A 15,087-nucleotide genomic window follows, 5' to 3' on the forward strand; every position below is an offset into this window, starting at 1 on the left:
TTCAGCTTAAGATATCGTTGATTCTGCTGATATAACTTGGGATTTCGTTGAAAACAACTATTTCATGTTATAAAACAGATGATTCGGATGATTTTCTTTCATTCTAACTCTAAGCATGAAATTAATACAAATAAGTTTAAATATTGAAATATACGTAGTATGAAAATAAGCTTATTAGATATCTAATAATAGGAGAAATTATTTCTGTACAAAATCATTAAATTCTTAAATTATTTATGTCTTTCCTATGTCAAGGCTCGGATTTACCCAGCACGCAATAGTGGTCGCCTTTTTCAGCTCGGATCACCTCAAGAAGGCGTGCCCTCGATTTAGGCGTAGCCCTCGCGATTTGAATGTTGCGTGCTGGTTAATTCCGAACCCTGACCTAAATCATAAAGGAACTACGAATCTTCATGCAATATTATATTTTCACACCTCATCTTTTAATCATTTAGTTCACAGATAATTTCCTTTTTGTGATTATAAAATCAAAACAAGTAAAACTAAACCAAAAGTATTAAATTTTTATAACATGAATGATTCCTTGTATATTACAATAGAGAGTACATTTTTTAAATTTTCGTTATGATCTTGGATAAAAAAATTGAGAAAACGTCACATTAAAATTTTCTTATCAATTCAGCCAATTGCGAGTTACGTTTTTGTATTATTTGTTGCCCAGCAAACTAATTGATCTGACAACTGAATAACTATTTTCGGTCATTTGGTCCTATTTCAAAGTCGTTATTCTATTTGGGCAGTTGTCAACAGACTTTCTGCAAGCGACTATACGCTGCATTCAGAATCAGAAACGCTTCGATTTCCACTACTCTGCCGATGATGCTGTATGCGCGTTTGCTTCTTGTTTTTGTTTACAATGCGATGACAGGAACCAAACAAACGCACGTGCTGTGAACATACGAATCGTCGACTATACGATGCTTCCCTCTCTGTCCGTAAAAAGATTAGTTACGTAACAATGATTAATCTACCCAGGAGCAACAAATTTGCTGATGCAACATTCAAAAACAATTTATAAATCGTAAAACTAAATCTGGAAGAAATGAATAAGTAAATTACGAGAAAAATAATTTGTATTCCATCATTTCGATACGAATCTATTTAAATAAATATTTATTCCGATAAATGGTTACATAGATAAATTTTTAGCCAAAATTATTTTTTATGAATTATTATGTAAATCAATTGTTTTTCTTTATTTATTTTCTGTCAAATAAAGTTGTGCCAAGCTCTTTGTTTTACCACGAAACCTACCGAGTTATAAAAACGACTAACAAAAATTGCCATACAATCGCAAGATAAAATTCATCGAAATTGTTCAGAATTTTTATAGTAGCGTGTACCCGAATAAGAATATATATTCGACAATCCTCGGAACGTTAAAATAGCAACAATTTATTCCCAAAACAACGGCATTCCAACTATCCCTGAAACCATTAAAAATCGGCCTTGGCTCGCGCAAAGATCTACGCTCAAGATCCCAAGAACGTCCGGCGACTTGTTCTCACACAATCGATCGCTCCGAAGCGTGTCCCAAGTAACATCAAGCAAACAACGATCGAAGGTAACACTTTCTGTGTTAATCGACCGCGTAACGACTGTTTCCATTCATCGCGTGGCAGACATAACGAGCTCGATCGTGCGTGTCCCGGCCGATGTCAAAGTCCGATGTTGATCGATTTTTTTCGCGACTGGCGATCGTCCAACGAGTTCGGTAGCTGCCGAGGACGACGCTCGCACCACCAGAGCTCGGTCCACTATATTTAAATATAGTCGAAGATCGTCGTAGAGGATGGACGAGAGCAGCTAGTCTTATGCGTGAGCTACTGATAGCAGCCGCTCCTCTCGGTGGAGCAGCAGCAGCAGCAGCAGAGCAGCGTTAGCAAGCGGTGGCAGTACCATTAGTAGCACTTCTGACAGGCAAAGTAATTCGGAGGCGAATAGAAGTGAGCCTCCGCGGGCGTGCGGGCCCCGTCTCGTTCGAAGTGATCGTGTTCCCGTGTTCGGTATCGTTCAGGTGATCGGATCAGTCGGTCCGTGGACCGGTCGACCCGAGATTATGTCGTCGAGTTGCTTCGCCCCGGAACCCATTCGACCACCGATCGACCTCAGCGAGCAGTCTGATACAGTCAAGGTGCGGAGTGTGTGCATGGTTCGCCGTTGACCATCCGAGCGAGCTCGGTCCCTAGAAGCGAGCTAACCGTCCCGCGTCATCATCGACGACGTTATCATACCCTATCGGCGGTGCCGAGCGTCGTGGTTCCGGTGATCGCGAGCGTTAAGGGGTGCACACCGACATCGTAGCATTCTGACGAAATCCACGAACCGCTCGGTGGGTTCGCTGGGAGGTGTGTGGGTGGCTAGACTAGTTGCACAAGCGACTTGGCATCGGCGAAGAGATTGAAACGTCGTCGTTGATAGGAGCAGCTGGGAAACCAGGAAGCGATCGGTTCCCTTTTCTACCCCGAGGACGGTCCCTCGGGACAACTCCGATCCCCTAAGCGTCCACCATCCCGCTCCACGCGCTCGCTATACTTAGACCCTGCACTTGGCATTCCGTTACGTAACCGGCGGAGGAAAACCGAGTGGATCTCACGTGTGATAAACGTTTTGCAGGGCACCGACCTAATCAGAGTGTCGAGGTTCTACAAGGACAGCAAGGAGGGGAAGTTCGTCAGCTACATTCACGACGACACGAGGACCCTGTACGATGCCTTCCGCAGGGGCGCCAAAGAGTCCAGTAAGTCCGAGCTGGTGTCGCTTTATGGCCGCGGAATAGCGCGCCCGCGTTTTAAATAAACGAGCAGAGCCTCGGGACCGACCGCGTAATGGACCGTTTGGCAAGTGGCTGCTCTGCTACGGTCGCGTTCGCATGACAAACACGCGACGCGAACGCTGTCGACTAATAAGACCGAGGATCCTCTCGCTAACGCCTGCCGCCGCGTCCCGTCACGCGGCGGGCCAGGAATCCGGTTCTCGTGGCGATCATTATTTCAGCGTTACGGTAGTGCACGGTGACATTTACAGTAGCGCTCGTAAATTTCGGACGATAAATTCTCATTTTGGTAGTACGCGTATCGTGTAACTATTACTTATTTATTTGGATCTTGCTACTACCTTTTGGGTCGACACTCGCGCGACGAGTCGAAAAGATCGGTTTTTGTCTCCTTGTATAAATTAATGCTTTCGCGTTGCACGAATGTTGTGTAAAACGTCCTCGAGTAGTTCTTTTTCTGACAGAAACCACGATACTTTCAAGCCATTTTTCTCGAAACTACATTGCTCGAATTTCTCAACAATAATTAACCGATTGAGTTAGGTCCTTCATAATAATTATTATTTGAACTATGTTTATTGCATAATTAATCCATTAACTGCCAAATTTTTTTGGATTTTTTGACGGGAAAAATTATGTATATGCAGAGAAAATCGTTCCTCTAAATCAAAATAAAATTGAATTCTTCCGTCATCAAAGTCTAGAAACGGAAGTAAACAAAGACGAAATAAGAGTAAAAAATGATCTGGTCCTATTACAAAAAGTATCAAGAGCAAATAAGTGCTAATAAACGCAGCGTGAAAGGAATTGTATGCAAGTGTTCAGAATATTTTATTTCTTTAAAACGTTCCGAATGGGTATTCTGGCAGGTTGCATGAATAAAAACTAATAGGATTACATATGTTTTTATTGTATGAATCATTTTATATATTCTAAATTACATACTTATGTGTGACATTTAAGTATAATGTAGAAAACAAAGCAAAAATAACATGCTCCAAATATGATGATTTTGTTGTGTTCAACTTAGAGATGATTTCTAAAGTTCGCTTGCTGAAAAGAAACGGAACACAAAATATACATTGTCTACTATAAACAATATTCACTGATATGTGGAAAATGACATTAAACTGTCATTAAACGCACAAAATCCTCAAATGGGAATCGTGGCAGTTCATGGGTTAAGTTCGAGATTTATTTCGTTCAAAGCCGCGTATTTCCGACAATTTTGCATCTTTTGAGGAAAAGTTTCGTTCATGGAACGGATGATACTATTAAGAAGAGAATATCCTTTGATTTTTCATTCTAAATTAAGGGAAAACAATTTTAGACTGCACAGCATCGACGGGGAGGTTTATAAGGAATAACACGCTCTATTTCATTAAAAGTTGATAAAATGCAACAAAAAAAAATATTTTCGATCTTAAAATGATAAAGAACATATTGTGCAAAGTTGCGATAAATTTCATCGAGGTCTTATGTTAAAAAAAAATTAATCTCTTCTCTAATTAGTCATTTCGGTGACATAACGAGACAGTTTTTGTGTTTTGAATTTCGGAGTCTAAAATTGTTTTTATTTAGTTTCTGTTTTTTGCAGTAGATTTAGCAAATTTCATTGTTCATAAAGATTCGCAATCTACTGTTTAGAAAGAAATTGAATTTTGTGCTGATCTAGGAGAAACGAATAGTATCTACACAGGGTGTCCCAAAAATCACTCGTAATCAAGAAATAATAAGGCCATTTGAAATAACTTTATTCTTTACAATAATTTCCTCTGGGGCATCGTTTACGAGTTATTAACGAAAAACACTGGCCAGTGAAAGTCGAGCTCGGCTGGCGCGAAGCGGTCGAGCCAAAGAGCGCACGAAGCTCAGTTGCGTCGCGCTAGCTGATCTCGCCTTTCATTGGCCACTGTTTCTCGTCAATAACTCGTAAACAAAGCTGCGGATTGCATTTTCGCCAAGGGAAAAGTTGCTTTAAATGTCCACAGGAACCTCTCATTTCCCGAATGCAAGAAACTTTTAGGACATCCTGTATTTAGAAACTTACATGTATAGTAGTGATCACAAGACGATGAAACCTAAATTTCAGTTTTACAAATATTGTATAACTGTTGTTTACTTATTTAGATTGCTTCGAGTTGAGATTTATCTACTTAAACGATGATCTTTTTCACAGTTATGTTGATTAGTATTTTTTTTGTTCGTAACAATGAACCTACCGAGGTGGTAAAAATAATCAAGTTCACATTATTCGCTTTAAAATTGTTGAAATTGTAAGAGGTTTTTCACAGGAAATGCTGCAATAATATCATTTAAGTATAAATTAAAATAAAATTAGGAGAAGTATAAATAAATACAGTATTGTAATTCTTATCAAGCAACGTCAATTTTATAGTATTAATGCTCGGTAGGTTTAATGTTAATAATTTCTTCAATAGAACGAGACAATTTTTCTTTCTTTTATATCTGAATTTACTCGTGTCAATTTCGAAGAGATGAATGAAATCCATATTTAGAAGTTTATGTAGATATAGTAACAATCAGAGACTTGAGAGACGATGAACTATAATTTTGAGCTATACGCGTGTTGTATATTACTTATTTATTTAAATTTAAGTTTATTTATTAAAACTTTAAACCAGATCTTTTACTTAACAAATACAGGATTATTACATATATAGTTCTTGCGCGACAAGAAGGCACCTTTGTGTTTACATTCCCCCACTTACTGCGCTCTTTGCCGCAGCTATGCGTCGTTATTGGTCGACGATGATCTCCGTCACCGTTTTTAGCTAATAGCAGATAAACAGCAACACCGATAGCAGATAAGAGGGGGAATGTAAACACAAAGATGTCTTCTCGTCGCGTGGGAACTATACGTGTGTTTGATATTATTCATTATTATTTAGATGGTTTCATTTTAAAATTTGCAGGAGTTATCTTTGCTTTCTTAATTTTAAATACAAGAATCTGAAATTGAAGCAAGACATAGTTATCTTTATGTTTATGATCTTCTGGCTTTTATGAATGGCGGACAACGATTTACAATAATATGTTTAATTTGGAACATCTACGAATTCCTTTATTATTTTAGGATACCGATATAAAAAGGTACATGATAATATGCCTTTAATTAATTTAGCATCAAACATACTGTTAAGATCAATTTCCCCTTTTTTTTATAGAAAATGTTTGAATAGATTTGTTGATCCAAGCATACGGTGGAATAAAAATAGCTAAATTTCTAAAAAAATCCAATTCCATCGTTCTGATAGAATAACAGATCACTACACTGTGGATTATTATGGAAGATAAAAAATGTCTGCATGAATTACAAGACATAGAGACTAAATAGCAAGTTCATTCTCCCGTTTATCATTTCCATAAATTAAAAGTGATAGATTTAAACGATAATATAATATAGCATTAAAAACTGCATTTTTTAAATTTCAAACTAGGCTAAGACAGAATAGTTTAAAAAATATTACTTCCTAATTTGTTTATCACTGTCACGAATAGCAATTTCTGGAAATAATTTTTAGGCTATTGTCTAGTAAATTGAACCCTCTAACACCGCATAAAAATTTAAATCGCTTCATTTAATTATAAAAAAGTTATTTTGTTTTGAATAATGCACAAATACTTTTTACACTGACTGTATGCAATCCGTGACTTTGTTTACAAGGTATTGACGAAAAACACTGACGAATGGATGGCGAGCCACCTCGCAGCAGCTGATCTTGTCTCTCATTGGACAACGTTTTCTGTTAATAACTCGTAAACAAAGCCGCAAATTGCGTTTCCTTTAAGGATAACGTTATATACTAAAATTGCATCTTGTCGTTTTTTACAAAGGTGACTATCACGTGGTTCACATAAATTAAGTAACACAAATCTCTTTCCGGCAAGAATATGATACTGATAATAAAGAATAAAACACAGCAGGCAAGAAATCTGATTTATAATTATAGACTTGAAGTAACTTTTACATTGTTTCAATGTAAAAATTGTTCATTGTTATACAATTTTACAAATTTTTAAATTGTCAAATTTAAAGAAAATACTAAAAATATTGATATTAATTATATCTGTGTAAAATTATTTAACAGAGATGAAAAATTGCGGTTGGCTCCTACGTTTTGCAATCGATGCAGACAATTTGTATTTCGCGTTAAGATCGGCGTTCTAGTTATTGTTGTATATCTGCGTCCAGTAACTCAGTGGTAAATGAACTTCTGTACATGCGAGAACAGCCGTAATTTCCTTTAAATCCTTTAAACTATCTATACGCCGATTCAGAAATTCGCGCGTACTTTTCGCGGCGACGACGTTGTTGGTCCGCGCGACGCGGTTTTTATTTTTAACCGTACAGGATACCCACGCTCGGACACTGCGACGCGAGACACCTGTCGTCCCCAGGGACGGTAACAGTTCTAAGCGTTCGATGTGCTGCATTCGAACCTCTCGCCACAATTTTTTATTTGAATCCGTTCGACGACGGAAAATAGAACCGAACACGCAGAGCCCAAAAAACTCCGCTTCGGAATTAAATCCTACTTCTTTCATTCCGTTAGTGATAAAAACATGAAACAAAGGGCATTTTTATTGTTTTAAATAGACTACGGATTTTTGTGCAGAATAACATTTTCTGTATCATTTGCAATAAATAGAAACTAAATAAAAATTCCATTCTTTTCTTAATAATTTTATTAGATTGATAAAATGTAATGATATTTTCAAATTCATTCAACGTCGCTCCTATATTACATTAGAATTATTCATTTTTGACGTAAATTCGAAAATCTGCAATACAGTTATGAATATACCACGATTTCCGTCACTAACATTAAATTATTGTCCATCACCCGAGCTTAGAAAATAGCTTATTTAGAATAAAAGTAAGGTTAACACTGGATAATACTCGAGAACGCCTGTCGTCCATAAAACTGTACATTTGCGGTAAAATTATAGTAAATTAACAAAAAGATGTGAAAAGGGTATATGTGTAATTAAAAAAGAAAAGAGTTTACACGTAATCTAAATGCAACGTAATATATATTTAATATATATCATAATAATTAATATTATTTAATATAAATATATATATTTACTGTTATCCATTATCTATATGTAAATTGTCTACACTAGAAACAATAATTACCAAATATTAATACATTATATATATTGATCAATTAAAGTGCTCGTTTCCACCCTTACTGGCATAATAATCTACAAGCTTCATAATCATAGTAAAATATATGATCGACCCTTCTGTTTGTAACGATTTGGTCGACCATACTAAATTGTTCCTTTGTAAGTAAGCAATAACTTTCATTACGAAGCTATACATTACGGGCTATACATTTTGGTAAAAATTGTCTTCGTTTGTATGTCGTAAATGCATGAAATTCGCAGCCTAATACTATGCAATCGAATGCAACGCGGTGTTGCCAGATCTCTCCAAGCTCCTGCATCATCTGTTTGGAAAGAAAGAACATAATCAAAACGAGCATTTATGAAGGGTCGCGACTCCGAGTTCCAGGTTCAAAGAGTAGAAACGGATTTTGAAATATTAACAGTTTGGGGAGCGGTTGCTTTTATGCAGAACGCGGCGTGGTGCTGCATCCGCAACGTAGCAACGCTGCAGATTTCCAAGCCATGAATAAATAAAACTTTAGGCGACGTAACGTAGCATATTAGGTCATAATCCGTCAGTCTCATTTTTTGGCGCTAACTTTAGGCGTAGAATAACAATGCGTTGTGCAATAATCAAATTGCGGGTCTTCGTGCAAATTCTCATTTTCATTCATTTCAAAAACTTAAAAGCTTTGCACCCAAAATTCATCCCTTTGCAGATCGTAGTCTCTATTTTGCATTCCATATGAATATTTTCGTAGATCATACGCCCCTTTTTGCAAATAAAATTCACCCTTTTGCTAGTCTTCATCACTTTCCTGCAAATAAACTTCACACTTTTGCAGGTCTTGTTCACTTCCCTGCAAATAAAATTCGCTCATTTGTAAATTAAATTCGCTTATTTGCAGATTAAATTCGTTTATTTACAGATTAAATTCGCTTATTTGTAGATTAAATTCGTTAATTTGCAAATTAAATTCACTCATTCGTAATAAGTTTCATAATAAAGATTTCACTCATTTTTGCTATGAAAGAGTTGATTTTGAATAAAAAAAAAGGGCGAATTTAATTTGTGAAACGATGAATTTAATTTGCCAAAGAGTTAATTTAACCCTTTTAGTGCCGAACAACGATATATTATTGCTGGCTACACTTGAGGAAATATTGTTTTCTTAATAATTTTACTAAATAACAATTAGACTGCATATTTTTTCTCCCTTTTTGAATTTGATAATTGTCAGGTTTTAATCTAAGAGAGTTAATTTTAAAAATGTCGAACACGATTTACAAAATGATCCATTTTAAGCGCAAAAAGACAAACAAGATCTACAAAAAAGTTAATTTTTAGTGTAAAACTTGCATTAAATAATGCAAATGATTTTCATCTGTATATGCGTTTTCTTGCATTTCACAAAGTTGCATGTTTCCGAGTAAACCTTTCTTTATAATGAACATCTTTCGTTTGAAACATAATTTTTTGAAACGTTGAGATGAAAGTTAAATGGCTCAATCTGTATACATTCTATTTTTATTGGCTAGCAGATTTCGCTTCCTTTAATAATATCTAACTAAAACTAATATTTACTTTAAGTCATCGACGCGTCGATGATATTTTTCAATGACGTTCTCCTATTTATTAATATTTCTAGTAGGAATATTTTGATCATTACCGTGGCCGTGAAAGAACATACTTTGCGTTAAGAAAATATGATAAAATAATTACATTGTCCGATCGCTTGAGAATAGAGGCTGACGCATATAAATTTAGAAAACGTTGTCACGGTGTCCATTTTCGGCAGTAGGGGGAAGTGGCCAATCTCTCTCTCTCTCTCTCTCTCTCTCTCTCTCTCTCTCTCTCTCTCCCTCTCGTACCAGAATCTTAAATCGTGTTCTATTTAACCCATTTACATCACATAGAAAAGTGGAAAATTCGTTTTGAACACCAAATGTTTTGTTTGACTCTATTTAAATGAAAATGCTTCAAAATATGAAAAATAAAAATAATATTGATTAAATAAAGAATTTTAAAGAATTTCTATGTCATTGCAGATTAACAATAATAAAAGAAATGGAATCTAATTATTTTGCAAGAGCATGATAAGACTTGAAATGGTCAATGCATATTGTCACATGGCAATTATCTCATTGGTAAAATGTATTTTTTCTTTTTCTCTGCTAAACAAACTATACAACGTTTGCGAACTTTCTTCGATGAAGTCGTTTCGATAAGGGTTGGAAGCTATTGACTGGTAAATCTTCGTGGTAATAATGAACATGGTGTAAATGTTCTCTTCTTTCGTGGCGTCTTTATTTTTGGTATTCACTGCCCAAAAGTTCACTGCTGTCGGAAACAGAACCGTTCATTTTTTCTATTTGTTCGTGTTGTTTTACCCTGAAACTATTTTCGATCATCACTTCTCATTGACTGCGCGCACATATGCGCTCTGGTGACAGCGGTCAGACAAAATGCATGCATATTATTTATGATGCAAATGGTTTAAAATTCGTTCCCTTAAAAGCTCGGACAATCATAATAGTTGTTAACATTTTACGATACGCAAGAACGAGTTTCAGTGCTGTCCCTGTCAATTTCTATAAAATAGATAAGACTAATGTAAAATTTTAGAAACGTTAAATACGCATTATCTATTTTACTGATTAGGAAAATTCTAAAAGTATGTTACAATTTATCTTGAGATTAGATAACCGCGTTTTTCAATGCAACCAGCAAATTGCCTAAATCGTATTTTTATGAAGTTTTCTAAATCGTACTGGTATTGGTCAATAAAGAAGACTGGTTTTGCAATTTATGTGAACAAATTCGTCTCAAGAATATGATACAATGTTTGAAATTCTCGATTTAGATATACGAAGAATGTGTAAGCGTATTAAAAAAAGACCAAACTGTATTATCATCCTCAATGCATTTAATCTTTGATAAGTATTAATTTCTTGAATAAATAAAAATATAAATTAAATTGAAATTATTCTATAAATGCGCATATTCCACTTTTCACCATCAACAGTAATTGTTTTGAATACGTTTTCTAAGCCGTGTAATTAAGTATTATAACAGTTATAACTTATTTATAAAAATTAAAATTCAAGGTAATAATATGACTTTTTACACGTTTATAAAGATTAAACGCGTTTAAATAACACGTTATTGTCTTACTTTAAACAATAACTTTTATAAATACGATTACCAGTTTTACATGTTTTTTTTTAAATTTGTTTAAGTAATACGATTATGGCGACTCTCTCCTAACTTACTCGAAACTGATTAATAGAAAATAGTTGAATTGGCAAGAATAGGCTATAACACTAGGCCAGAGAGAAAGCGAAAGCGATAGAGAGAGAGAAAGAGAGAGAGAGAATTGTAGTTGCGGTAAATAGCAGTAAAGCACGATAATAAACTCGTAGTAAGTATTAGGTTCACGCCGTATATCCAACGTTATAGTATATTCAACGCCGATTTTCTGCTAAATGAACACACGCGTGATAAAGTTTCATTTGCGTGCATATCTCTTGTCTATTTATGTTTAGACTTTATGTTCACTGGAACTCGTTACATAGATACAGTAACTGTCATTACGTGTAACAAATGCTACAGCATACAACTACGTTCTTCCTTTAAATGTTATGTTCTATAAACTTTTACTATTCTTGTACAATCGATCTATAAACGGCAACATTCCCTCGCTTATATTGTCGAAAATAAATTTCAGGGTGAATCTTACGTCGAATTGTTTTATCATTAAAAATATGCATTCTAGAATCAAAGTAACTTTTCCTTTTTTTGTGATATTTAAAATTGAAAAAACAGCATATTTGAATATTCTTTCATTAAAAAATAATAGAAAATGGAGACATAGTTTTCTTTTTGGATTTTGTTTAAGTATAAATGAAAATATTCAAGTACTGTAGGTGGTTTCCTTTAACTGAAACACCCTGTATGTATGAAAAAAATATTTAACAGAATATTATATTTGTATATTTCTATATTAAAAATAATAGAAAATAGAAATATACAAATAGGGTTTTTTGTTAAGTTTTCGTTTAAATATTAGTAACAATGTAAAACTTACCTTGAGTCTGTGATTATGCAAATTATGCACACTACTTTAGTTCAATACATTATTTATAATGATATGAATAATTATATTGCGAAAAGTCTTAGCTTCAAATTGTAATACCACTGTCTCGTATAAAATATTTCACATAATCAATAACAATAATAAAGCAATTACAAACATTACAAATAAATAGAATGCGTAAACAACACAAACAATGACATAGGCAACTTAAATATCATTCCTATTTATTCTACGACGTATCAATTATTGTTTGACATTAAATTTTCTTGCTAATCGAAAAATTTCAGTAATTTTGCAATGTAAGTGACCGGACACTTCTCGTAAATGCGAACGAAGTATGTCTAATTACAGAGTTACGGAAAAATTCATTTGAAACGTGCATTTTAAAAACAATCATCCTAAACCTAATCATAAAAATTGTACTCCGCTGCGGCTTAAAAAGTTATTCGATTATCTGTTACATTAATTAGAAACCCGGCAGATATTTCTACATATTCCATCTGATTCCTGACGTAATAAAAGCGTTATATCATACCGAAGCGATGCGACAGATCAATCAGCGTCGTTTGAAGATGAAGATCACAACCCTCGGGGGCTCGGCATGGCCACATTAATAAAGTTCAATCCTCGAGACCGCATAAAATTAGACCACCCAAATCCACGGACGCGTCTATTCAAAACAGCATAAATTACGATTTCAAACAAACTGTCACTTAAAGGCAACGAATGATTAACATTTCCGAAGAAGATGTTACTTAGCCGGTCGACGCGCGGCCGCAGCCTTTAATCATCAAACGATTACGCCCGTCGCGATCATAAATATCATATATTCCGGCGATTGCTCGCATCGCGTCCTCCTGCCGCGTTTCGAAGACCACCAGTGTTGGGGATCCGTTGCCGTTACGCGTCGGTCGATTTCCCGTGTCATCCACGACCGCGAGTTGGCAGATCCCGCGGTTCTCGACAATTAACATTCCTGGACACCCGCGAATCGCGGTCCGCGGACGCGTATTCTCCCCTCGAACCGTCCAAAAATCATTGGCTACGCTACCACGATCCAGGTATAGTCAGGATATTATTTTAACCGGGATTCGTCGAAATCAAGTTCGATCGGCCGCGGCATCGCATTGAGGCATTACTGGTTGACGTTTATTGCAATTGGAAGCCAACGTGGCACTTGCCAGTCAAATTCGGGTCACAAAAATCAATATTATTGCAGCATTTTGATTAATATTCAATATATTATCTTATAATATTACATAAAGATGTAATAATAATAATAACAATAATAATGATATATAAAATCAATAAAATTTGCCTGCATCGATTGCAAGACTTAGCTGTCTAGTATACAATTTCTCTCGCTTATACATATAATTTCAATAAACAGAAATTCATACGTAAACATTCTGAGTTTCTTTTCATCTTCACGCTATTTTATGTTTACCCATTTGTGCCACTAATACAAAAATTCTACATTCTAGTTATTATATATTTTATATTATATTTTATATAATTGATATTAAAGTGTTATTAATATTATTATTATATATATAAATATTAGAATAGAAAGAGAGAGCCTTATTAAGGCAAAGCAACAATTAACGCAATTGTGAACAGAAATCGTAGTACAACGAATGAAATATACGTAGATAATTTGAAATTAATTTCTTCTTATTTCTAGTATTCTGGTTCTATTATAAAGATTGTTAAGGCAAAACATTAATCAACGCAATTATAAACAGAAATCGCAATGCAAGGAATGCAATATACATAGATAATATTAAATTTATTTCTTCCTAATTCTAACTAAATATGCTTGAGAGGTTTATGCATAATCTAATCTAACTTTGAATATGAAACATATAAAGTTCGATAACCTTATATATAGTAGAATGTATAGTCTTTAAAAATTAGTCTTTAAAATTAATATAGTAGAATGTATAGTCTTCACGCGACAAGAAGACATCGTTGTATTTACATTTGCTCCTCTTACTAGTTTTGGCAGTGGAGCAATTAATTGGGTGGGGGTTGCTGTGAACACCAAGGTGCCATCTTGTCACGTGAGGAGTATAGGACGTACAACCTCATCTTTTGGTTATAAAACGCAGAAAATATAACAAATACAGATAAAGTGAACAGTTAAATTTATAATTTCGAATATAAAATGTATAAAATATGATAACCATAGATAAACTAAATATAGGATATAGGAAAATCTGCTACTTAATCTAAGTATGGATATAATATATATAAAATATAATAAACAAAGGATCGAAAAACTAAATTGCAATTATAAAAATAAAAATTAGAACATCTTTTATGTTATTGTGAAAAGTAGTTTGTAACCGGTTCAGATTAATTATTTCTCCTACAACTTTAATCTGATAAATAATTATGAAGAATTAAAATATTTAAATAATCGTGCTTCTTAAAATGCTTTAAGAATGGTTATTTAATAAACAAAGTCGCATTTGATTAAAATGATTCAATAATTGTTTAATACCGCTTAAAATAAATAATTATGGAGAACTAAAATCTAAAAGCAGAGAAATTTAAGTTTCATTCCACATAATGTATAATAAAACAGTCTTCCTTTATGTATACAACAGTAGTGAAAGTGTTAAAAGCTCGTTTGGCTTTTCTAGACACAAGTAATTATATCCTCGACTGTGTTGTTTCGCTAAATGGATTATCCAAAGCGGGACTTGCCCGTAAAGCTAAGAGCATTAACCGACATACATATACTTGCGTAAAACATGTCGATATTGTTGGTGACATGAACAAGTCGTTGGTCGTAAAACAAAAAGTGTATTCGAAATTTTTATTATGCATTTTTAGGTAGCTGCTTATAAATATTTTAATAACATCATGCAATTTCTGGTTTTATTACAAATTATCAATAGAGTTATGTTTTTTCAATATAAAATAATCTTAAGTTGGAATTGCTTATTTATTGATACCATACCTGAAGGGTCAGGAACATCCCAGAGTCAACTTTACTTACTTGAAGCAAACTTGACTTTGCTTACTTGAACTTACTTACTTTACAAA

At 34.4% G+C, this 15,087-nt stretch overlaps 1 protein-coding gene across 2 annotated transcripts in view; it reads left to right on the top strand.

Moving 5' to 3' along the window:
- Positions 1-15,087, top strand: part of LOC144478698 (long-chain-fatty-acid--CoA ligase 1) — a 44,753-nt gene that overhangs the window by 9,101 nt on the left and 20,565 nt on the right. The window contains exons 1-2 of one of the 2 annotated variants that reach the window (XM_078196851.1): positions 1,912-2,155; positions 2,638-2,761. In XM_078196851.1, coding sequence (XP_078052977.1) covers positions 2,081-2,155; positions 2,638-2,761 — 199 coding nt within the window. In that variant the 5' untranslated portion in view covers positions 1,912-2,080. Of the gene's footprint in view, positions 1-1,911; positions 2,156-2,637; positions 2,762-15,087 lie in introns of those variants that run through there. The other variant, XM_078196850.1, reaches the window with a different exon arrangement.

This window comes from Augochlora pura, chromosome 3, assembly GCF_028453695.1.
Source record: "Augochlora pura isolate Apur16 chromosome 3, APUR_v2.2.1, whole genome shotgun sequence".
Taxonomy (NCBI): Eukaryota; Metazoa; Arthropoda; class Insecta; order Hymenoptera; family Halictidae; genus Augochlora; species Augochlora pura.